Below are 23,934 nucleotides of genomic sequence, written 5' to 3' on the forward strand. Positions count from 1 at the left end.
CGGAGCAGAACAAACAAAAATACAGTTTCTAGATGATGCAAGTTAGACTGTTTTTTTAATTCTAAACTCTATGTGTTTATTTTGTCCTTTTTCTTATAATTTATTTACAGACAGCCGATCTGTGCATAATCACTCTGAAATCATGTGCTTGTCTCTCATTCTTCATATCAAACATATTCGTGGTTTTACTATATAAGTGATTAGTGTTTTAAACTGATTTAATCTCATCTTTTATGTTCATTTTCACATGTTGCAAGTCATGGTTTGCATCTCTAAGATAGTTATTATGGCTCTGTTCCCTTAGCTGTTTTCACACAGGCACATAGTCATACACGTGTGTGTGTGTGTGTGTGTGTGTGTGTGTGTGTGTGTGTGTGTGTGTGTGTGTGTGTGTGTGTGTGTGTGTGTGTGTGTGTGCACATGTGCAATCGAAAGACAGAAGAAAGAGAAGACAACAGGAGAGGAAGAGAAACTACTTGACGCTAAGGTTGTTGGAGGATGGGGCTGAAATCCCAACGAGCTTTGAGTCTGACATGGGACTGACGACTCCCTCGATCAGGTTCTTGTTGCAGTCGCCGGTCACGGTAATCTCAGAGGGTCGTTTCTGGTACGTGACGCTTCCTGTCAGGTCTATTAGATCCTCAAGAGCCCGGTTGTTTCTCATGACATCCTGCTGAATTTCATTGATGGGTGAGAACTCTGGGATTGAGATCAGCTCTTCCTTTGAAGCTGGACTGAAACAATTTTTTAAGAAGATAACATTTTTCCAAAATGATGTTTTAAGAGAAAATGGTATTTGTGTTTTTTGCAGTAGAAACTGGCTGTAGCTCACCTGACTTCCATTGACTGCACCTCATCACCAGACCCTGTACGCTTCACATCCAGAGGCCCCAGCTTGATGACTGGTGGTGATAAATGTCCAACTGGCAGCGTGGTCACAGGTGGTCTCACATCCTGGGACCCTGCTTTAGGCTGCCTCACAGAGGATGTCTGCAAATCCAGGCTTCTGCCTCCTTTATCTTTCACTGCTCCGTTCACCCCACCACCCTCTCTGTGGTTCCTGTTGGAGTCTCCCGTGGACTTGACCAACTCTGCGTTCATCTGGGCTGTGACTTTAACGTTTGTTCTGAGATGCTTGTTCAGATTTTGTTCCACTTCAGCTCCTTTTTGCCTAATAGCCTCTTTATGGCTGCTCTGATCCTCTCTACTCGTTTGCTTCTTATCAGGTTTGTTTTCTGGAACGCTGTGTCTGACAGGCTGGTTGTCGTTTTGAACCTCCTTGCTGTCCACCTGTGCTGCTGTTTCTTTCTTCAGAGAAGCACATTCCTTAGTTTGGACTTGAGCTGGGACCTGCTCTCTCAGCTGAACCTCCACCCTTTTGCCTACCTGCTCAGTCACCTGAGTTTTAGGAGTTAGATCCTCTGTGGAGGACAGAAAACATCACAGCTGACTTTACTTTGTTTGGACTGTCCAGTTGAAGGGATTTTCCAGCCATTTCCAGTACATTCCTGTGTAAAGGTTTTAAATAATCATTATCTTACCTGTTGTAGATTGCTTCCTGAATGGCCTCCGTTTGGAGAAACAGAGTTTACACCCTACAGGACTGATGAGCTAACTGCTAGTCCAGCTGCTGTTTTAAAGCAGCTCTAATTAACACTCTTTGATAACAGTCATGCCACATTACTTTACAAACCTTAGCACTGCCATCATTTTTGTATTTTTAGGTTAATAAATATATCAAGAATTTCCTGCCGGACTTGAACCCCGGAATGAGCCACAGTTGGTGATCTTTATTATGGTAGAAAACCAAGAAAACAACCATGTCATGCTAACTGCAGGTACATTTGTACATATTTATGGGAATTCTTTTAAACTGAAGGTGTTTTGAAGCAGGTAAGATTGATCTTGGTTGGTTTGAACTTGGTGTTGGCTCATCTGTCCTGTATCTACTCCCTGGTATAAAAAAGGCTAGTTCAGGAAGCTATCCTCAGTGGGTCAGATAATAATTATGACTTTAACACAGAAACACGACGGATCCAAATAAATCCGCTCAACATCTCTGGTAGGTTTTGTGAGCTTTGATTGAAGATTTCTGACCAAATCTTTGTTCACTGCCACAGTCAACCCTGGACAGTTCAAATACACTTTGCAGAGAAGTCCATTCTAAATAGCTGTTCCAAGGACATTCTGAAGAGCGGGCTAATTTTAGCGTCAGCTCCAGTGGGATTGCTCTGCAGAGATCGACATCCTATCAGCACCAAGAAAAAGTCCTTCACAGCTCCTCCTCTACAGCTGTGCACAGCCATTAGGCAAGTAGGCATTCTGATCAGTCTGCTATTATGTTCCAAATCCAATTGTTTAATAATTATTGGGTTTATTTATTGACACATTTGTAAAATGATAAGATAACCACCTGAAATTTGATGGATGGAACTATCCTATTGTGCCTCAGCTCATGGAGTCAAATATGTATCATAATACGAAAAAGACACAAGAGTCTGTGCATGTTTTGGAAATTAAACGTCTACTTCCTGGATTCAAAAGGATCTTCTGTTTAAAACAACGATGCCTCCTGTTTTAATGGATCCATCCATGGTCTGAAAACATTAACAGGAAGTAACTTTGACAAATTGTTGGTAATTTGATCTTGTTTGATGACATCTGGTGTCAGAATATGAATAAAGAGTATTTTTGTTTACCAGTAGTTTAACTTTTAAAACATTTTTTTAAATCCTTTTTGTTAATAGAACACATTATTCAGTATTTTTTCGCTAAATCAATCCTGTCTATTGTTTATTTATTTTTGGTTTTCATTACTGTTTATTTTTTTCCATTAAAAACAATTACTATAACATGCATAGACCCTCAAGCTGAATCACTGAGATAATCCAATAAACATCTGAAGGTATACTTTTACAGGGATACTAGGCAGTTTTGGCTTGTTTTTAGCAACCCCTAGTGTCTGTTTGTAGAACCGAAACCAAAAATCTCCTCTCTGCGCGTTCATCTTTTGAACACCTTAATGTAACAGTTGAAAGATCTCCCCAGCCTTTACTAGTGTCTACAAGAGCAGTTCATCACTAATTCAAACAAATCAGCTGTGTTTAGGATCTAAAATATGCAGGAAACCTTCTGGAAGCAGACTGCAGCACCAGGTATGTCAGTTCAGTTTCTTTCCAAGCGGTGACAGAGCAGCCGCCAGACTAAAGCTGCAAGTGGAATATTCTGGCCACAGGGGGGCGATAGGGGCTGGGTGACATTTCATTAACCAAGTGTAAAGGGTCATTTTAGCACATACTGGCTCAAGAAAATCATTTAAAATATGAAGAAGTTTCAAAGTATCCCTTTAAAGGTAAATGATTATTAATATTCTAGTTTTTGTTTACAGAGAAACTGGGTATTTTTTCTTGTTTAGATGCTCTAATTTAATTAATCTACTTGATTAATCATGATTAATCTACACTATTAATGCAAAAACATAAACCAATGGATTGGTCCACTTCACAGCAGACCCAGTTTGACCCAGAGAGAGTAGGGAACGTGTAATAATGAGGAATCCTTTGGATTCCAGGAAGTTTTGCTTCTAAATATTTGTTAGAGATCAACCAGCATGCACAGCTGCAGAACTGAAATGCAGTCCTTGTTAATGCACCCATGCCTTTACTGGCATCTTTGCCTTGTGTCAGATATTAACACAACATAAAAACTGTTTTACTAATTAAACTGAGGGCAAACACACAAGTTTGTACAATATAATCTGGTTGCATATTGCCTAATAACTGCAAATTAAAATATAAATTATAGGACAATATGCAACATGCAGAAGACTGCAAATCATTTCAATAAAAGGCCCAACACTCAAATAATACAACAATATTAATTTGTTGGTTGATGTTGGATTCTTGATGCTCATTCCTCCGAACAAACCAAAGCCAAAGCATCAGATGACATAAATATCTGAGAGTCAAAACAAGCCAGCTCAATAAAACCCAGAATGCTGCTGCACATGCATAAAGGTTTGCCGAATCATAAATTAAATCATAAACCGCTCATGCCGTTTTCAGTTGTACAGCAGCAAGGCATTCAGAAAGGGGCAAAATAAGGATGGACAGCACGCCAGCTGAAAGGCTGAGTCAGCACATACTGACCTGTTGGAGAGACAGAGTTCGTCTCTACCTGCTCCTCCTTCTGATTCAACAATCAGGACACAAAACCAAAGAGTCAGCAATGATTTCATTTAATAAATAATCATAAAAACAACAGCAGGTCAAACACTTGATGAATAAAAACATAAAAAAGGAGCTAAGTCTCAGTAGACGTTAAAGGCAGCAGGTCAGCGGTTTCTCTCACACTACCTTCATATCAGCTTCACTCTTCCTTGTTCTCTTCATGATCTCCTCAATTCTCTGCAAAAGTAAAGCAAAAAACGTTAAAATGAAACTGTAATCAGGTTGGGTTCGCGTTTTTTCTGACGATAATTGGGCAGAACCTTTTTCCTGAGTTGCCTCTCCTCCTCTTCCTGTTGTGTCTGCAGTTCTCTGTCCTGTCGATGACGTTCTGCATCTTCATGGGCCTGCTGGACTTTGGCCTTTTCTTTCTGTTCACAACAATAAGCGTATATGAAGTGGGGAATTGTTACGATTAACATTTCCAAAGAGTTTGAATCGTACAGTTCTCCATCAATAGCTGGTTACAGTGACCCCTGACCTCTGTGTCCATGTGGATCTGTAGATCTTTTTGATGTTGCGTTTCTTTTCTTGTGTCTTCCTCTTCTTTCAGCCTGTGGGAGTCCTTCAGGTTGTTCCCTCTCTCTTCCACGAGTTGAGCCGTCGCCTCCTGCCGCTGCTGCTCCTGAGCCAGCTGCTTCTTTAGTTCCTCGTCTTTTAATCTGATGAGAAAGTTCACAGATTCTTTACAAATTGATGTTTTGTGGTTTTCATTTGATAGAAAATACCCAGGGCTCAAGCCTGGCCGTAACATCTTCAGTTAACTCACCTTTCTTTTTCCTGTTTCTCCCGTTTTTTGTCCTCCAGTTCTTTCTGAGCTCGAGCCTGACGCCTGCGCTCTGCCAGCAGCCTCGTAGCCTCCTCTGCATTCGTCGTACCAACCCCCACTTTCCCTGAGGACGTGATCGTTGGGGATTCTGTTAAACACACAGAGAAGTTTAAAAAAATAAAAACATAACCCTATAAGACCCCCCTGTAGCTCACCTCTACCTTTGTCTCCACTCTGTAATTTCTTCTGTGAAGGATCCACCTCAGAGAACACTTGGTCCCTTCTCTCAGATGGAGACATTTCCCTGCTGGCGTTGGCTGCAATCTTCCCAAACTGTGAAGGTGAATTCAAGCCGTTGGACTCAGTTCTGCTTTTTGCCACTGGCTCCACTTTGGATTCATCACACGCTTTTTCAATCTTGTCCTTCTTCTCGCCACTCGCCAGATTTGGACGATGTCTTGTTGGAGACTGGTGGTACTGGCATGGACTGCTGGGAGACTGGGCCCGCACCTTAGACACTAACCTACTCAAAGACAAAGAAGTCTGACTTTAAGAATTGAGTGACTTTTTTTAAACATTTATTTCAGTGATGACTAATGATCCTACCCGGAGGTAGTAGGAGACGCTAAGTACTTAGTGACGCTTGCAGGAGAATCAGATCTTCTCAGAGGAGACCCACAACCAGGGGAAGCCGTTCTTCTTTCTCTGCGCACTCGCTCTTTCTGAAAGCAGAGTTAGATTGAAGACTAAACATATTTTTACAGTTACTCCTGTTTTAAAGTTATGTGAAAGTAAAGAACATGATAGTTGTCCATGTCTGACCTTGGGGGTGCTGGGAGTGGACTGAGAGCCTCCCTGAAATCCAACTCTATTGGGACTAGCAGGATTGAGCGAGTTGCAGAAAGGCAACCTGTGGGGGCTGCAGGGAGCTGCATGATAGCAAACACAACCAAATTCAATAAAGTCAAATTACAAATGACAGGGATTTGAATACAGCAGCACAGGGAGGAAAGAGTGTGCTGCACTAAGCTGATGGGTACAGAATGAGTTTAGCTGTCAAAGCCTGCAGAAATAAAACTGGTGGTAATCTCAGTTTACTTCCTGTTATGGTGCAATACCTTCACAACATTTGATAGTGTCCCAGTGGAGCAATGATATCCTACAAGATCTGTAATCTGGTAGCAGTATTTTTCTTTTGACTAATGTCAGACTCAACTTTCCTTTTTTCTGATGATTAATGTCATTTATTCAGCTGTCTGACCACGTTTCAGCAGTTCGCTGCAAAAAGCTATGATAAAGTAACACAAAGGAGCAACATCGACTCAAAGCAACTTAATATCATGGTTTAAATGGCATCAATTATATTATCATAACGTGGAGTAATATTATCAGTGTTTGGTCGAAAGAGAAGAGTTTAAATCTAGAAAATCTGCATTGAATTTGGAATCAAATCCGACAGCTTTCCTGTTCAGTAAGAAAGGAATTTTGAAATTTCTATGATACTATTTAATACAACATGACAAAATACTAGACAGTACACTATAATAAATACATACATAATGTGTAGGAGTACAATACAAAAGGGTATGATTTTGATGTATACTGTATATCATGATATGGTAAAACACAGTATGAAATGGTAAAGTAAAATATTTCATAGTCTGGAATGAAATAATTTGATATTGTATGGTACTGAATAGTATGATGCACTAGTACAGTATAGTACATGGAGGTGCAATACTGTGCAGCATGGTAAGGTACAAAGTGGTTTATGGCAATATGGTAAAGTACAATGATGTATTGTACAATACAATATAGTATGATGTGTTATAATATGATACGGTATGGTAAGATGTGGTATGTCATCATGCTGTAAAGTACAATGTGGTATATCACAGTGTGGTATAGTACAATATAATATGGTAATTGTGTGACATGGTATGATATCGTATACAACATATTATAGTATAATATGTATGACAATATATTTTGTTACAGTAGGATGTATTATTGCATTAAGAAATGTTACGCCACATTATGTTACATTGTGTTATATTACATTGTGGTATGTTCCATTATGGCGTATTACACTGTAGTATGTCATATTATAGTATGTTACCTTGTGGTATGTAAAATTATGGTATGTTACCTTATGGTATGTTATATATTGGGGTGTGTTACATTGTGTTATATTACATGATGGTAAGTTACATTGTGGTATGTAAAATTATGGTATGTTACATTGTGGTAAGTTACATTATGGTATGTTACATTATCGTAAGTTACATTGTGGCGTGTTACATTCTGGTAGGTTACATTATGGTATGTTACATTATGGTAAGTTACATTGCGGTATGTTACATTATAGTATTTTACATTATGGTATGTTACATTGTGGCATGTTATATTGTGGTATGTTACATTATGGCATGTTACATTGTGGTATGTTACATTATGGTATGTTTAAACGAGTCGACTCCTTCTAGTTATTTAAATCATCATATTGCTCGAAGTACAGGGCGAGGAGGTGGAGTAGCAACCATTTTTCATTCAGACCTATTAATCAATCCCTTACCAATTAATAGTTACAGTTCTTTTGAACATCTTATTCTTAGTTTTCCTAATACAGATTGCAAAACTGTAAAACCACTCTTGTTTGTAGTTTTGTATCGTCCACCAGGCCCTTACTCTGAGTTATTGGATCAGATCTCTGATATTTTTTCTGATTTGGTGCTAAATATTGATAAGGTCATTGTAGTGGGGGATTTTAACATCCATGTGGACATTGAAAATGATAGCCTCAATGTAGCCTTTAGTGACATCTTAGACTCAATTGGTTATACTCAAAGAATACATAGCTCCACCCACTCCTGCCATCATACATTAGACCTTGTGCTGACTTATGGCATAGAGTGTGAAGAAATAATGATATTTCCACATAATTCAGTCCTCCCGGGCCCCTTTTTGACAACCTTTGAGTTTTTTATGACTGAGTTCTCGAGAAATGAAAGTAAATTTTACTATAGTCGGTCTCTATCTGACAACGCAGTTGCATCTTTTAAATCAACTGTTCCATCTTTACTGTCCTCAGCATCTAAGAGGCATGTAGCAGAGGGCAATATTTTTAGTTCTAGCCCCTCACAAATTGATGATTTAGTTCATAATGTTACTTCTTCTTTATGTGTGGCATTAGATGATGTTGCTCCTTTAAAAAAGAAGGTAATTAGACACAGGAAGTTGGCTCCCTGGTTTAATTCTCATTCACGAACTTTAAAACAAAATTCTAGAAAATTGGAGAGAACATGGCGCTCTACACACCAGGAGGAGTCCTATTTATCCTGGAAAAATAGTCTTGTGCTTTATAAAAAAAGCTTTGACAAGCTAGAACTGCTTATTTTTCATGGCTATTTGAGGAGAATAAGAATAATCCAAAATTTCTTTTCAGTACAGTCATCAAACTTACACAGAATCATAGCTCTGAACCATCTATTCCCTTAGCTGTAAGCAGCAACGACTTTATGGGATTTTTCACGAGTAAAATAAATTCTATTAGAAACAAAATCATTAGCATCCTCCCTAATGCGATTTCTTCTTCCTCAGTAAGTGAGGCAGCATCTGAGGTAATTAAATCAACAAATTCAAATATACATTATTAATCCCAGAGGGAAATTAGAGTTTCAGTATACATAATTCTGATATCAGACATACATACATACATAGGCAAAGACAAAGACACATGACAAGAATTGGTGACTGTGGTCATTCGCAACCCGAGTCGCGCTACCTTAATACAGATCAGAGGGGTTTACATGAGGATTGGGTCAGGTGGAGAAAAAAAAGGCACTTCAGAGTTAACTGTAGAACCTCATCTGTGTTTGAACCGTTTTGATCCAGTTGAACTTTCAGAGTTATCTAAAATATTAGCTTAATCTAAACCTTCAACTTGCATTTTAGATCCAATCCCAACCAAATTATTTAAAGATGTATTTCCTTTGGTTACTGCCCCCATTCTAGATATAATCAATCTATCCTTAGTAAATGGATACGTACCACAGGATTTTAAGAATGCTGTAATCAAACCTTTACTTAAGAAGCCTTCTCTGGATCCAGATGACCCAATGAATTATCTAACCTTCCATTTTTATCCAAAGTCCTTGAGAAAATAGTGGCCATCCAAGTATGTGAGCATTTAAACACTAATGATCTGTTTGAGGAATTTCAGTCTGGTTTTAGAGAATATCACAGCACTGAAACTTTATTAGTGAAAGTTACAAATGATATTCTCATGGCCTCAGATAAGAATCTTGTGTCTGTTCTAGTCGTGTTAGATCTCAGTGCTGCCTTTGACACAGTTGATCACAATGTTCTTTTAGAAAGACTTGAACATGTTGTAGGGATCAAAAGAACAGCACTAGGCTAGTTAAAATCCTACCTGTCTGATAGACATAATTTTGTTAATGTACATGACAAATCTTCTTCATATTCCAGGGTTACTTGTGGAGTACCACAGGGTTCAGTGCTTGGACCAATTCTTTTTAAAATATATATATATATATATATATATATAAATGCTTCCAATTGGTAAAATCATTAGACAGCATGGGATAAACTGCCACTGTTATGCTGACGATACTCAGCTATATCTATCCATTAACACTGATAAACCTAATCGGTTAGTTAGATTACAGGCTTGTCTTGAAGACATAAAAAATTGGATGACTCAGCACTTTTTGCTTTTAAATCAAGACAAGACTGAAGTTGTCATCTTTGGACCTGAAATTCAGAAAAGGAAATTGCTTAGTCAATCACCTGACCTGAATGGTATTAAATTAGTCTCTGAGAACAAAATAAGGAACCTTGGTGTTATCTTCGACCAGGACATGTCTCAAATCCCACGTTAAACAGGTTTGTACGATTTCCTTTGCTAAGATTAGAAGCACCCTTTCCAGGAGTGATGCTGGAAAACTAGTTCATGGATTTATTACATCAAGACTGGATTACTGTAATTCATTACTCTCAGGAAGTCCACAGAATGTAGTTAATAGTCTTCAGCTTGTCCAAAATGCTGCAGCTAGAGTTCTGATGAGAATAAAAAAGAGAGATCATATCTCTCCTGTCTTAGCTTCCCTACATTGGCTACCTGTTAAATTCAGAATAGAATTTAAGATCCTCCTTCTCACATATAAAGCTCTTAATAATCAAGCTCCATCATACATCAGTGACCTGATTGTTCCATATGTTCCTAACCGAGCACTTCGCTCTCAGACTGCAGGTTTACTGGTGGTTCCCAGAATATCTAAAAATAAAATGGGAGGCAGATCTTTTAGCTGTCAGGCTCCTCTCTTGTGGAACCACCTCCCAGCTTTAGTCTGTGAGGCAGACACCTTGTCTACTTTTAAGACTAGGTTTAAACATTTTTATTAGATAGGGTCTATGGTTAAATTCTGATGTTAGCCCAGATCTGGACAAGTGGGGGAGTAGAGAGGTGGAGTGTACAGTTGGTAAAGATGGCTCTCCCTTGCCCTGCCTCCAACATGCCTCCATCTAAAAGGCTACAGTAGGTTATCCAGAGTTATCTCTGTAGTTATGTTGCTATAGGCTTAGACTGCTGGAGGACATAATGGCCACTTTCCACACTCGACTACTTTCTTAATTTGCTCTTTAACTGTATTATTTTACTGCTACTTCAGCTGTTAACTTTATTTTTTCTCTGTGTTTTTCTCCCCAGAAGAAGCTACAATGATGTTCTGCTGAGCTGTGGTAGCCTCATGGTGGGGGGCATCGGCTTGAACACTGTTGCTAACCACTTAAACATTCTCCCTCTCCTGATAATAACATTTTACTTTCTTTGACATTGCATGTGCTACTACTAGTTTACTTATTTAATTATAGATTCACTAGGATCAATACAATAAAGTTTATCTCTCACCAAATAGAATATTTACTAAGAAATCACAACGTAACCATAGAAACATTACTTGGTAAATATGTTGTGTGTGTGAATGTGTGTTTGTGTGTGGGTGGGGGTGGGGGTGGGGGCTGGTGTCGGTGTATGCATGTGTCTGCTCTGTCTTCCCGTTCCCCAGTGAGTCGTGGTGGATGGCTGCTTATACTGAGCCAGGATCCTCTGGAGGTTTCTTCCTGTTAAAAGGGGGTTTCACCTCTCCACCATCGCTAAATGCTTGCTTAGTATGAGGATTTCTGTAAAGTCACTGACACCAGTGATGCAATTTGCTGGGTTCCTTATATAGGAAACTTTTTTTCTGATTGGCTAAATGAACTTACCTGTAATGGAATGTTTTATTATGTGAAGTGCCCTGAGACAACTCTTGTCGTGAGTTGGTGCTATATAAATAAACTTGAATTGAATTGAATTGTATGTTACATAAGTTGCATTATGGTATGTTACATTATGGCATGTGACATAATGGTATGTTACATTATGGTAAGTTACATTATGATATGTTACATTATGGCATGTTACAGTATGGTAAGTTATATTATGGCATGTTACATTATGGTAAGTTACATGATGGTAAATTACATTGTGGTATGTTACATTATGGTAAGTTACAATGTGGTAAGTTTCATTGTGGCATGTTTCATTTTGGTATGTTACATTATGGTAAATTTTGTAACGTGATGAAGGAGCACCGGGCGGACACACGGGTGACGTCAGCACCCCCGCCCGTACCCACCATTGGCGCTCTGCCGCCATCTAGCGAAAATTTCTGTTCATCACATTCATCAATTTCATTGTGGCACGTGTCATTATGGTAAGTGACATTATGGTATGTTACATTGTGGTAAGTGACATTATGGTGTGTTACATTATGGTAAGTTTCATTGTGGCATGTTTCATTATGGTAAGTTACATTTTGGTATGTTACATTATGATAAGTTACATTATGGCATATTACATTGTGGTAAGTTACATTATGGTAAGTTACATTATGGTATGTTACATTATGGTAAGTTACATTATGGTATGTTACATTTTGGTAAGTTACATCATAGGAAGTTTCATTGTGGCATGTTTCATTATGGTAAGTGACATTATGGTGTGTTACATTATGGTAAGTTTCACTGTGGCATGTTTCATTATGGTAAGTTACATTATGGTAAGTTACATTATGGTAAGTGACATTATGGTATGTTAAATTATGGTATGTTACATAATGGTATGTTACATGATGGTAAGTTATATTATGGTATGTTACATTATGGTATGTTACATTATGGTAAGTTTCATTGTGGCATGTTTCATTATGGGAAGTTACATTATGGTAAGTGACATTATGGTATGTTACATTATGGTAAGTTACATTGTGGCATGTTACATTATGGTATGTTACATTAAGGTAAGTTTCATTGTGGAATGTTACATTATGGTAATTTACATAATGGTAAGTTACATTACGGTAAGTTACACTATGGTAAGTTACATTTTGGTATGTTACATTATGATAAGTTACATTATGGCATATGACATTGTGGTAAGTTACATTATGGTAAGTTACATTACGGTAAGTTATATTATGGTAAGTTACATTATGGTATGTTACATTGTGGTTGTGATTTGTTGTGTTATTTATGCATGTAACATTACATTATTACCATATTCAGAATTGTAACAGAGTTGAAAAAACAACTAAAATAATGATAAAAAAAACACACAAAGAGTTCAAAGACTCTTCTTCTCAGCCTTCAGAGAGTACAGACGCTTTTTTCTCAGCTCCCTTATCGGCTTCCCTAAGGCTCTTGTCCTGTCTGCCTACAGAGCACTTCTCTGCATTTCTCCTGGAACCACTACTCTTTTTTGGAAATATGGACCTAATTAACTGGTCATTCAACGCGATTGACAAAATTTTCTCTACGATGAGAACGGAGAAGGGGGCTCCCACCTGTCCCGAGGGGACATTCGCATCGGGATATGCACTCGATTCTTGGGAGGTCTGGCAAATCGTATGCCTCTCTCAGCTGTCCATCGAGGACGTGGAAGATTTGTGGATATTCAGCCTAATGATCACTGTATTTCTTCTGATTGGAGTGGGAGGATATCTGGTTTTCTGGAAATTTGGGAAGACGGGAGCGATTGGAGTGCGACCCGTACCCACGGAATGTGCCGCACGTGCGGTGACCTCACAGACTGGGACGTTACTTGAGGTGAACCGTAAGCTGGACAATGTCCTCGCGGCGTTGCCTGTGTTAGTGCGCAAGATGGATTTGATCTCTGAGAGGGTCGCCGGACGATGCGGGGATGTGGAATGTAAAACTGGCTTCACTGGTGGACATGAATGACCTCTTAGAGACTCCAAGGCGGAGAGGAAGATTATCTCTGCCTGCCCTAAACAAAGTCATGTTTATCCTTATCTGATGCCATAGCAGCCTCTCAAGGCTGCCTCAACACACCCCCACAAAAGGAGGAATGCCGACAGATGCTGTGTCCCGACCTTCACCCTCTTCCTTTCGGCTGACATGTCTGCAGGAACTTCAATGTGCTCTCTGTTCCTTATCTCTCCCTCCCACCTGTTGGTCTGCAGCTGGTCGATGCGCCGCAGTGGCAGCTCCCATTGGAGGCTTCAGGATCCCGCCCATCCCCACCTCCCCATCGGACTCTGATGTTGTATCTGTGCTGTCTGTGCTTCCATGTGAAAGGAGTTTTTTTTTTTTTGTATAATAGAGTTACTCCCCGCTGGGGCTAACTCTGCTATGCCTTTTTTTTACCTACCCCCACTTATCCTCATGTAACACCCTTTTCATCTATCTATTAAGGTAGCGCGACTCATGTTGCGAATGACCACAGTCACCAATTCTTGTTATGTGTCTTACCCACGTATGTCTGATCTTTGAATTGTGTGTGCTGAAACTGAATTTCATTTCTCTGTATGTCCTGCACATGTGGTAGAAATGACAATAAATGACTTTGACTTTGACTTGACTTGAAATACATGATTAATAGAGCAATGTGTTAAACACAGACTGCACTGAACAACACTATAAATAGTCTGTCTGACATCCTTTGTTACTCACCAATCTAAAGACAGATCTCTAAATAGTTCAGTCGTCTCCCAGGTCTAACAATATCTGAGACTATTTTGGTGCACACATTTTTATTCTAGGTCATCTGCGATTTATCTCCATACCCGTCTGCTGCACAAAGTCAAATACAGTACCATTTAGCTGCTGTCCTTTTGAAACCATAATCCTAGGTTATAAAAAAATTAAAATGAAAATAAAATAAAAAAACATGATTCATCACTCTGTACTCGTTCACTGGCAGTGAAAACAAAACCTCTGGTGTTATTAAACCAATGCGATTTCTATGACATTCCGATCTGAACGCTCTGACCCATCTGTGATTACGGAGCGCTTTACTAAGCCGAGGAGACTAATCCAGAGGCTGACTTCTGAGGCGGTTTTTAGAGAGTTTCAGTCATTAAAAGCATGTGTTTACTAGAGCAAAAGACCCATTGCCGATGGATTAATGGAAGGAAAAATACAGCTTCTCCTACAAAATTTAGCTGACGCAGCAGCATTTTTGGTATATTTGCATTAAAACAGGTTCATTTTGTCTTCGTTATAAATCAGACAACTCAAATATCTTTTTCTTTCTTTTTTTTTTGTTTTAAAAAAGAAAATTGAGTAATTTGGTATATTTGCAGCTGCTGTGCAGTTTAAAATCTATAAGTGTATGAAAGCAAAGTTAGCTCACTTTTTAGAAAAACACATTAGTGTAAATCTTGCAGAAATAACATCTGCTCATCAATTTGAATTTCTGAGGCAGAAGCGCCCAAACACAGCAAAACATGTAAGCAGCATGTTATGCATACAGGTTACTTTGAAGGGTCACATGCATACTAAAACTGGAGCATTATTACTTGCACACAGCAGAAATGAACAGGCATGCATTACAGAAAAAACATGTTTTCCTGTGTTTTGGGGGAGGGTTAAAAACACAGATAAACAGACAAAGACTAACAATCGAATGAACACAAGAGAGAGTCGAATTTGGGAGGATGAGGGGGGGCTTAACTTTACCAGATTCGATGGCAGCAGGAAGGGGGGAGGCAAAGGCAGAGGCAGCAGAGAAAGGGGGTGGGGCATTCTCACAGTCACCTATAGGCGGCAGGTGGAGCAGAGTAGAGCAGACACAGTGTTATGAACAGTTTCTCTGGTCAAAGTCTCATCCAGCTGTTGAGGCCGAGCAGGCGTTGGCAAACAAGCAGGGATAATGAGATGCAGTGGAATAATCAATGGTTTTGGTCTGTTTAAAATCACTGCGTGTCAGGAAATATCCAATAATACTCATGATTGTATAGATGATAGCAAAGAAAATATTTCTATTAGTTTCTATTATCTTTACCTGATATTAGAGTAAAACAAAAAGATGCTGTGGCTTCTAAGGGGCACAAGAATGGGTCGGTCTTGTACACTGGCTGACCTTTTATCCACAACTCTGCTGCTTTATGTCAGCCAGTGTCAAATTACAAATTACTGTGCAGCAGTGTTTCCTGGTGCAGACTTGGCAACCTTGCAAGCTCAAATAGGATTGGCTCAGGAACCAGGAAGTATGGAGATGAGTCAATCTGTAAGCAAAGACCATATCCCTCTTTGGCCTTTTTAAACGGAGAAAGACTGGCCTCCAGTCGGCAGAGAAGGAAATCTGTTTCGTTAGTCCATTTTAGAAAACAATGCCGCCAATTTGCCGCAACGCTGAGCTGCCATCTGGGCGCCTCAGGTTTTTTATACGTGTTCAGAGTGTGGCGGTAATGTGGCGCAATCGTGTGCTTTTTGAAAAAAAAATTACAACATGGCGGTATCAAAGGGTATGGAGGCGTTCTCTGCACTGCCGTGGACTTCCATTTAACTTGCTTTTGATAGCGATCGAAGCCACGCTCATTAAGGTTTTTTGACAAGCTGCTCCTAAAGGTGTCTGTCCCCGTACAGTCTCTGGTGATGTCACCTCCAGCTTTCATTTTCAACATAAGTGCTGACCAGAGCTCGGCAGTAACTCCCCATGTGATCATGACACCGCCCTCTGTTGCACAAAGGCGTAATTTGCATTCACAACTCCGGTATTGCAGCAATATCACTACCAAGCGTGGCGGCACGAATGCCTTGGTTTTCCCACACCGCCATGCCATCGCGGCACGTTCATAAGACACACCGTGGCGGCTGTATTATGCTGATTTGCCATCATGGTGTGTTGTCTAAAACGGGCTGTTGTAACCTTGCTTCCAACACGATTGAGACTTTAGACTGTTTTCAGATTATTTCACTGTAATTTCTGATGTTTTGTATTTTTAAAAGTTTTTGTCAGCAGAAAGGGCCTCTGCAAAGACCAAACATTCTTAATAATAATAAGTGAATAAAAAGTGTTATCATTGGCTCGAGCAGCTACTTTATGACAGACAAGGACGTAATTTTCACTTTAGAAGTGGGGGGGGGGGGACACGGGGGGGGGGGGGTATCTTTACAATATGTTCTAATGAGAAACAGGCTTGAACACAAACGGTTGCTTTCCGCTTGGTCCTAGAGCTCAACCAGTGTCAATTTAATATAGCGTAATGTTGTTTTTGGATGGTAAAAAGTGCAGGGGTCAAAACTTGACTTTGGAAAAAGTGGGGGGGACATGTCCCCCCCCCAAAAAAATTACGTCCATGATGACAGAATCAGATTTAAATTAAACAAATCTGACATATTGAAAATTACTTTTAGAGTCCAACCAGTTTCAATAATCAGTCCAAAGTTTTATTTTTAATATGAACAGTTTTCTTAGAAACCCAAGTTGTTCAAATATGTCTTGTTTGCTGACAAATATGTTGCTTTGGTAAAAAATCTGTATCAGCAAGAACTAGATTAAATGTAATTTGAAGGTGATTTGGTGTGGATGTAGGTAGATAAAGCTTTAGAGGATCTACTTGTGTTTTTTTAGAATGTGTTTGATTGTTTTGAAAATGATTGAAGCAAACATTTCAAATCAATTCAAATCAGAGATCAGGCAAGGAAGTAGTTCAAGCAAAAACTCAGAGGATCAGAAATACTGAAATGGTTTTTAAGAAAATTAGAATTTATTTTTATTATTCTGTTGACCGTATCTCATCAGACATTGAAAAACTCTGCTGTTACCTGCTCCTGGAGGACAGCCCCTGCTCCAACGTTTGGCTCTCTGTTCCAGCTGAAGGCTTCGCTCCAGAGAACGTTTCATCAGGGCCTCGAGTCGCTCCTGAACGAAGCACAAAAGAGTTCACCCAAACCAAATCTAATCTGACAATAAAACGTCCTTTTCTGAATTAGTCACTCAAAACTATGCTTCACACAAGAATGCAAACTCATAAGTGATCTAACCCTCTCCTCCTCGAGCTGTTGTCTCCTCTTCTCCTCCACTGCAGCCCTGCGGAGCTCTTCTTTCTGCCTCTGCTCCTCCAGTCGCCTCCAGCGCTCCTCCACGGTTCGCTCATACTGCAGCCGAGCCCTGCGCTCCTTCTCCCGGATCAGCTGCTCTCTAGCCGCTGGGAGACACCAGAGGTTTCCAGTGAGTACTCATGCAGAAGTATTTTATCGGTATTGGTAAAAGTTAACCGATACCAATGCGGTTGCATGAAAGTGGCTTCGCTATAACTTGTCATTTATGTTCACCTAGTATTTCAGTTTTGTGATCATTTCTATTAATATATTTAATTTTTTTTTTGTCTAACTCACAGTCTTTTCCTGTTGAAGGCAGATAAGAAAATAAAACATTAAATTTTTTGTGTGGTAGAAGTATCGGTATCCCTAATTTCAAATATTATTCCATTTTTTATTGTTGTCCCATTTAACTAACTCAAAGAGCTTTTGTAGCCTGAGCTTGGGAACTGCAGTGAGTTTGATCTCATCCGTCAACTCCTGCTCAAGATTAAATGATGGAGAAATAAATCCTAGTCACCATGGAGCCACCACTGGAGCTGTAGGATTATCCTCGAGTGGAAGACCTACTTCTATAAACTACTCAACACTCCAGTGACACGGCTCATCATGTCTATCTGAACCCAGCTGAGTGAGACATCCAAAGCGCTTTTATACTCTAATAAACCGCAGGAAAATAAAGCATGTCCAAGAAGAAGAAGAAAAATCCTTCAGGAGACCAGAAAGCCAGAGGCGGTTCAGAGGCATCATCAACAGAGACATCACTTACCCAGACTTCTCTCCCTCTCTTCACGTCTCTCTTTGGCCAATCGCATCCTGTCATCAGTCTTCATGTAACCCTCCTGACCTGAGAAACCAGTGACAATGCCAGACAGGTGAGGTGACAAGTCGGCCCCGGTGAAAAAAAAACTTCCTTTAGCTGAAACACTCACTTTGTTTACCTCCATGGTTGTTACCGGCATTTGCTGCTAGATGTGAAGGAGATGCATGTCCATTTATCTGTGGCTTCTTCTCTGTGTTAGATGGAGCTGCAAGCACAGAGACACACATTGCACCACAGTATGGCAAGGCATTTGTGCATTTATTTTAAAAATCAGCCAGAATCCTGCACTGGTAGCCCAAGAGCCCTGACTTGTTGGCTTTTTCATGCATTATAGTGGACTACTGAACCATCCATTTGTTTTCCACCGTTAAGAGTCGGGTCGCGGGGGCCGCAGCCTAAGCCTACACTCCCAGACTTCCCTCTCCCCAATTAGATGAGCCAGCTCTTTAAGGGGAATCCCAAGGCATTCCCTGGCCAGCCGAGAGACATAGTCCCTCCAGCGTGTCCTGGGTCTTCCCTTGGGTCTCCTTCCAGTTGGACATGCCCAGAAAACCTCACCAGGGAGACGTCCAGGAGACGTCCCAACTAGATGCCTAAGCCACCTCAACTGGCTCCTCTCGGCGTGAAGGAGTAGTGGGTCTACTCTGGGCCCCTCCCGGATGACCAAGCTTCTCATCCTATCACTAAGGGAGAGCCCAGTGACCCTGTGGAGAAAACTCATTTTGGCCGCTTGTGTCTGCGATCTCCTTCTTGCTGTCACCACCCAAAGCTCATGACCACAGGTGAGGGTAGGAATGTAGATCGAGCGATACATCGAGAGCTTCGCCTTCTGACTCAGCTCTCTTTTCACCACGACAGATCGGTACAACGCCCGCATCACTGCAGACGCAGCACCGATCTGCCTGTTGATCTCACGCTCCATTTTTCCCTCACTGGTGAACCTGAGATACTTAAACTCCTCTACTTGAGGCAGGACCTCGTCCCTGACCTGGAGAAGGCGTTCTACTCTTTTCTGATTGAAGACCATGGTCTTAGGTTTAGCTGATTCTCATTCCAGCCGCTTCACACTCGGCTGCGAACCGCTCCAGCAAAAGCTGGAGATCACTGTCCGGTGTAGCCAAAAGGACCACACTGATCCACAACGTCCCGTGTAAAGGTCAGCAGCACACCCTCACCAAGGTAAACAGTATTGGTAGTGCACTGCTTTCCCCTCCTGAGATGCCGGATGGTTAACCAGAATCTCCTCAAAGTCGTACGGAAGTCTTGCTCCATGGTCTCACCAAACTCCTCCCACGCCTGAGTTTTTGCCTCCGCGACCACCCGAGCCGCATTCCACTTGGACTGCCGGTACCCATCAGCTGTTTCTGGAGTCCCACAGGCCAAAAAAACCTGATAGGACTCTTTCTTCAGTCTGACAGCATCCCTAACTGCCGGTGTCCGCTGTGCAGAGGCTCCAGGGTTTGCTGCCACGACAGGCACCGACAACCCTGCGACCGCAGCTCCGGTCAGCCGCCTCAACAATAGAAGCCTGGAGCATGGCCCACTCGGACTCAATGTCCCCCGCTTCCCTTGGGACATGTTCGAAATTCTGTTGGAGGGGTGAATTGAAGCTCCTTCTGACAGGAGACTCCGCCAGACGTTCCCTCACAATATGTTTGGGCTGCCCGGTCTGACCGGCCTCCTCCCCCACCATCAAAGCCAACTCACCCCCAGGTAGTGGTCAGTTGACAGCTCCGCCCCTCTCTTCACCTGAGTGTCCAAGACATGCGGCCGCAGATCAGATGAAATGACAACAAAGGCAATCATCGAGCTGCGGCTCAAGCTATCATGGTGCCAAGAGGACACCTTTACGTCTGAACACGGTGTTCGTTATGAACAATCCATGATGAGCGCTGAAGTCCAATAAGAAAACATCGCTCCGATTCAGATCTGGAGGGCCATCTAAACCAAACTAGTAAATGACTTTGTCGCACAAGTTAACTAGTAACAAAGCAATTGTATGGTAACTAGTTCATTCAGATTCTGCTGACTAGTCAAATAGTGCAAATTTACAAATAGTTGACTAATAAATTCCTAAGATGCTTACTTGTTGACTAGTTAGCATAGTTAGCTGATAAGGTCCAAAAAGTGTCCACTGAGCTTTTGGACTTATTAACAGCATGTCCAAAATGAGGCCTGGGTAAACAGGGATAGTTTTGAGCTTTGATTGTTATGTTTATGTATTTAGCAGACGCTTTTGTCCAAAGCGACTTACAAGTGATAATCGGCATGTTGCCCTGAGGCTAACAACAACAATAACAACAACAACTTGACATCATGGCGAGGAGGGAACAAGGAGTGGACAATAGAGAGGAGGGACAGGTGCAGGGAGGGTGCTAGTTTAGAAGATGCTCTCTGAAGAGCAGGGTCTTCAGGAGTTTCTTGAAAATTGAAAAGGAAGCTCCTGTTCTGGTAGTGCTTGGAAGGTCATTCCACTTTTGTGGAACGATGCATGAGAAGAGTCTGGATTGTCCTGAGCGTGGTGTAGGCACTGCTAGATGACGAACTTGTGATGACCGGAGCGGCCGGCCCAAGACGCAAGCCTTTGCAAGAGGATTCAGGTAGATGGGAGCCGTACCATCTCGGACTTTGTATGCTAGTGTTAGCAAATTGAATTTGATGCGTGCTGCTAGCGGTAGCCAGTGGAGCTCAATGAACAGAGGGGTGACGTGTGCTCTTTTTGGCTGATTGAAGACCAGACGCGCCGCTGCGTTCTGGACCATTTGAAGAGGTCTCACAGTACAGGCTGGAAGACCAGTTAGAAGGGCATTGCAGTAATCGAGGCGGGAGATGACAGTAGATTGTTGACTCTATTCTTAAATGTTGGTGCTTAGCTATATAATTTTGTTAAACATCACAGTCAAACTAGTGTTAGCTTACTTGTTCAATGTAGTCTTCTTCTAATTTGGTCCAGATGACCAATGGTCCATGAGAAAGCCAAATACTTGGCTTTTACAGCTAATACTGCAGGACTTAGGCTGACAAGGACAACATCGGCTCCAGTTGGGCAAAAATAGAGGCAAAAGGTAAAATCCTGTTAGTAGTGTTTATATTAATCCAGGTCAGCGATGTGACTTAATGATGCTTAAGATCAGGAATATTGAGTTATTGTTTTGGCTGTTTCTGTCCTGAGCTGCAGTCCTGCTTCCTCACAGCAGAAGAATGCTTTCAGCTTTGAGAGAGAGAGAGGCTGCTCTGTGATTAAGGGGTTGTGTTGCAGAATGCCCCATGCCAAGGACAAAGTACCACACTGCAGGAGATGAGGAGGAAACAGCCTTTTACGTGGTCATCACTTCACACATGCTGACTATCGCATTCGGTTACTGTTTCTGGGCTGTAACCAGCTCCTTTGAGAACTGATAGCACCGAATCTCTGCCCCATATGGACCAGCCATGTCTGAAGCTCAGAAGGTATGCATCAGTCCAAATAGCTACTCATCCAGGAAGGATTACTTACGAGTTTTTCCTGTCCGAACAGGAGAGCAGTGTCCATTTGTTGGAGACCTCTTGTCAGGAAGTAGAGTAATAGATGGCGGTGGCATCTTTTCACCTGACACAAAAAAGAGAAGAATTTGTAGAGCATGGATCCAAACAAAATCTCTTTAACCAATCAGAACAGACGTGTTCACTATGTCAAAGACATTTGATGCCATTTAAAAATGTCACCTGTTTTTATTTTAAACAGATTTTATTTCCTGTATTAGTCAATGCAAATCCAGAAGGAGATTAAATCTTACATTTGAATGGCAGAGGCATAAACTACTAAATTAAAGGCTTAAGTATCAGTGAATCAATATGTGCGTCGCAGGCTAAACTGTCAACCTGCTTTACTTGATTAAATGAATTACTCTGTTTTCAGTCAGGACTTTTATTATAACTGGCAGAGGTCACAGACCATCTTATTTCAGATGATGAGCCCTAAACATCCAGAACGTTCATCTCTTTCTGATTTTTACTGTTTTTATTTAGATATTATAAAAGCTAAAAAGAAATGACTGTTTTTGTTATTTTCTTTATTTTTAAAGCATCCTGAGTTCAACAAACTAATCATGGCTATCTGAATATATTTCCCAGTACATTCTCAATTATGTAAACATTATTTATAATTATGTGATTGTTTTCCTGTTGGAAGATTCCCCACATTATTCAGGGCGTGGACAATGAAAATTAAATTTAAATTGGCTCAACATGATGAACAGGGACTCAACTCAACTTCATGCTGTAAAAACAATCACTCTTGTTTCAAGTTATAAAGGCCTTCCTGTTTCTTTGCATTTTAACCCTCAAACGCGTTAAATTAAACCAAATCGTCTATAAATTTCAGCAACAAAGCCCCACTTTGAGGCGCATAAACAGAACAAAACACAAAGAGACAGCTTCTTTAAAACCTGCAGTTCCATGATTCGTTTCCTTATTCGTGTAAACAAAACCATCTACTGGCTCTTTAACCGCGTTTATAACTGATCTGGACGCATTTTTAATTTAATAGCGGATAAATAAAACAGTGGGGCGCAGTCGTCGCAGCCAATGGTGGGAACCGTGGAAATCAATTGCGTCATCCATGACTGTGCGTTCAAATCCCACCGTAAATCCAACAGCTCAGGAAAGAAATAACATAAATAAAAGTTTCTCCAACCCTACCTGATACTGCGCTGGATGATGTGAGTGTTTTCGCCATTTATTGCAGCCTCTATCTCAGTCAGGAGACGCACAATTGACTGAATAGCGCTGTCCCCCTCTATCAGTCCGCAGTGATGCCGATGCAGCAGCACTGGGTTTCCTCCACAAAACAAGAGCGTCTCTCTCTCTCTCTCTCTCTCTCTCTCTCTCTCTCTCTCTCTCTCTCTCTCTCTCTCTCTCTCACACACACACACACACACACACACACACACACACACACACACACACACACACACACACACACACACACACACACACAAAGGGGAAAAAACGGTCAGCAGGAGTGACGGGAGGTCGTAATTGTGGAGGTTAGAGGGAGAGGATGGAGGAGATCGATACTGCTGCTGCTGATGCTGGGACTGACGCTCGGAGGACGGAGCGTTTAGAACTGGGCAGCAGACCGTGCGTCGCAGCGTGAGCGCGCTCTAACCAACACGCAATCCAGGAAGGTCCAAACCAGTTTGGAAGGCTCCACAGTTTCTCTGCTTTAGAACGTGCACTGTGGACTGTCAATGAAAAAAATCTATCTATCTATCTATCTATCTATCTATCTATCTATCTATCTATCTATCTATCTATCTATCTATCTATCTATCTATCTATCTATCTATCTATCTATCTATCTATCTATCTATCTATCTATCTATCTATCATCTATCTATCTATCTATCTATCTATCTATCTATCTATCTATCTATCTATCTATCTATCTATCTATCTATCTATCTATCTATCTATCTATCTATCTATCTATCTATCTATCTATCATCTATCTATCTATCTATCTATCTATCTATCTATCTATCTATCTATCTATCTATCTATCTATCATCTATCTATCTATCTATCTATCTATCTATCTATCTATCTATCTATCTATCTATCTATCTATCTATCTATCTATCTATCTATCTATCTATCATCTATCTATCTATCTATCTATCTATCTATCTATCTATCTATCTATCTATCTATCTATCATCTATCTA

The 23,934-nt window shown here is 40.8% G+C and overlaps 1 protein-coding gene across 5 annotated transcripts; it reads right to left on the reverse strand.

Annotated features, from left to right (window-relative positions):
* Nucleotides 1-351: 351 nt before the first annotated feature.
* map7d2a (MAP7 domain containing 2a) lies at nucleotides 352-23,076 on the reverse strand. Of its 5 annotated transcripts, none has more exons than XM_015960788.3 (17): nucleotides 22,907-23,076; nucleotides 21,723-21,815; nucleotides 18,345-18,431; nucleotides 18,173-18,250; nucleotides 17,347-17,510; nucleotides 17,128-17,224; nucleotides 15,037-15,114; nucleotides 5,818-5,924; nucleotides 5,602-5,717; nucleotides 5,211-5,518; nucleotides 4,996-5,143; nucleotides 4,708-4,888; nucleotides 4,490-4,597; nucleotides 4,356-4,406; nucleotides 4,149-4,188; nucleotides 833-1,421; nucleotides 352-734 (listed from the first exon to the last, which is right to left on the reverse strand). In XM_015960788.3, exons 1-17 carry the CDS (start codon nucleotides 22,941-22,943, stop codon nucleotides 473-475), a joined length of 2,544 nt encoding a protein of 847 aa, XP_015816274.1. In that variant the 5' UTR covers nucleotides 22,944-23,076; the 3' UTR covers nucleotides 352-472. The 5 variants fall into 5 exon arrangements, with proteins under 5 accessions (XP_015816274.1, XP_054586506.1, XP_015816275.1 ...); XM_054730531.2 differs by having other exon boundaries at nucleotides 353-734; nucleotides 4,996-5,119; nucleotides 18,336-18,431; XM_015960786.3 differs by having other exon boundaries at nucleotides 354-734; nucleotides 5,217-5,518; nucleotides 18,336-18,431.
* Nucleotides 23,077-23,934: the final 858 nt, after the last annotated feature.

The sequence above is a fragment of the Nothobranchius furzeri genome, chromosome 10 (assembly GCF_043380555.1).
Source record: "Nothobranchius furzeri strain GRZ-AD chromosome 10, NfurGRZ-RIMD1, whole genome shotgun sequence".
NCBI lineage: Eukaryota > Metazoa > Chordata > Actinopteri > Cyprinodontiformes > Nothobranchiidae > Nothobranchius > Nothobranchius furzeri.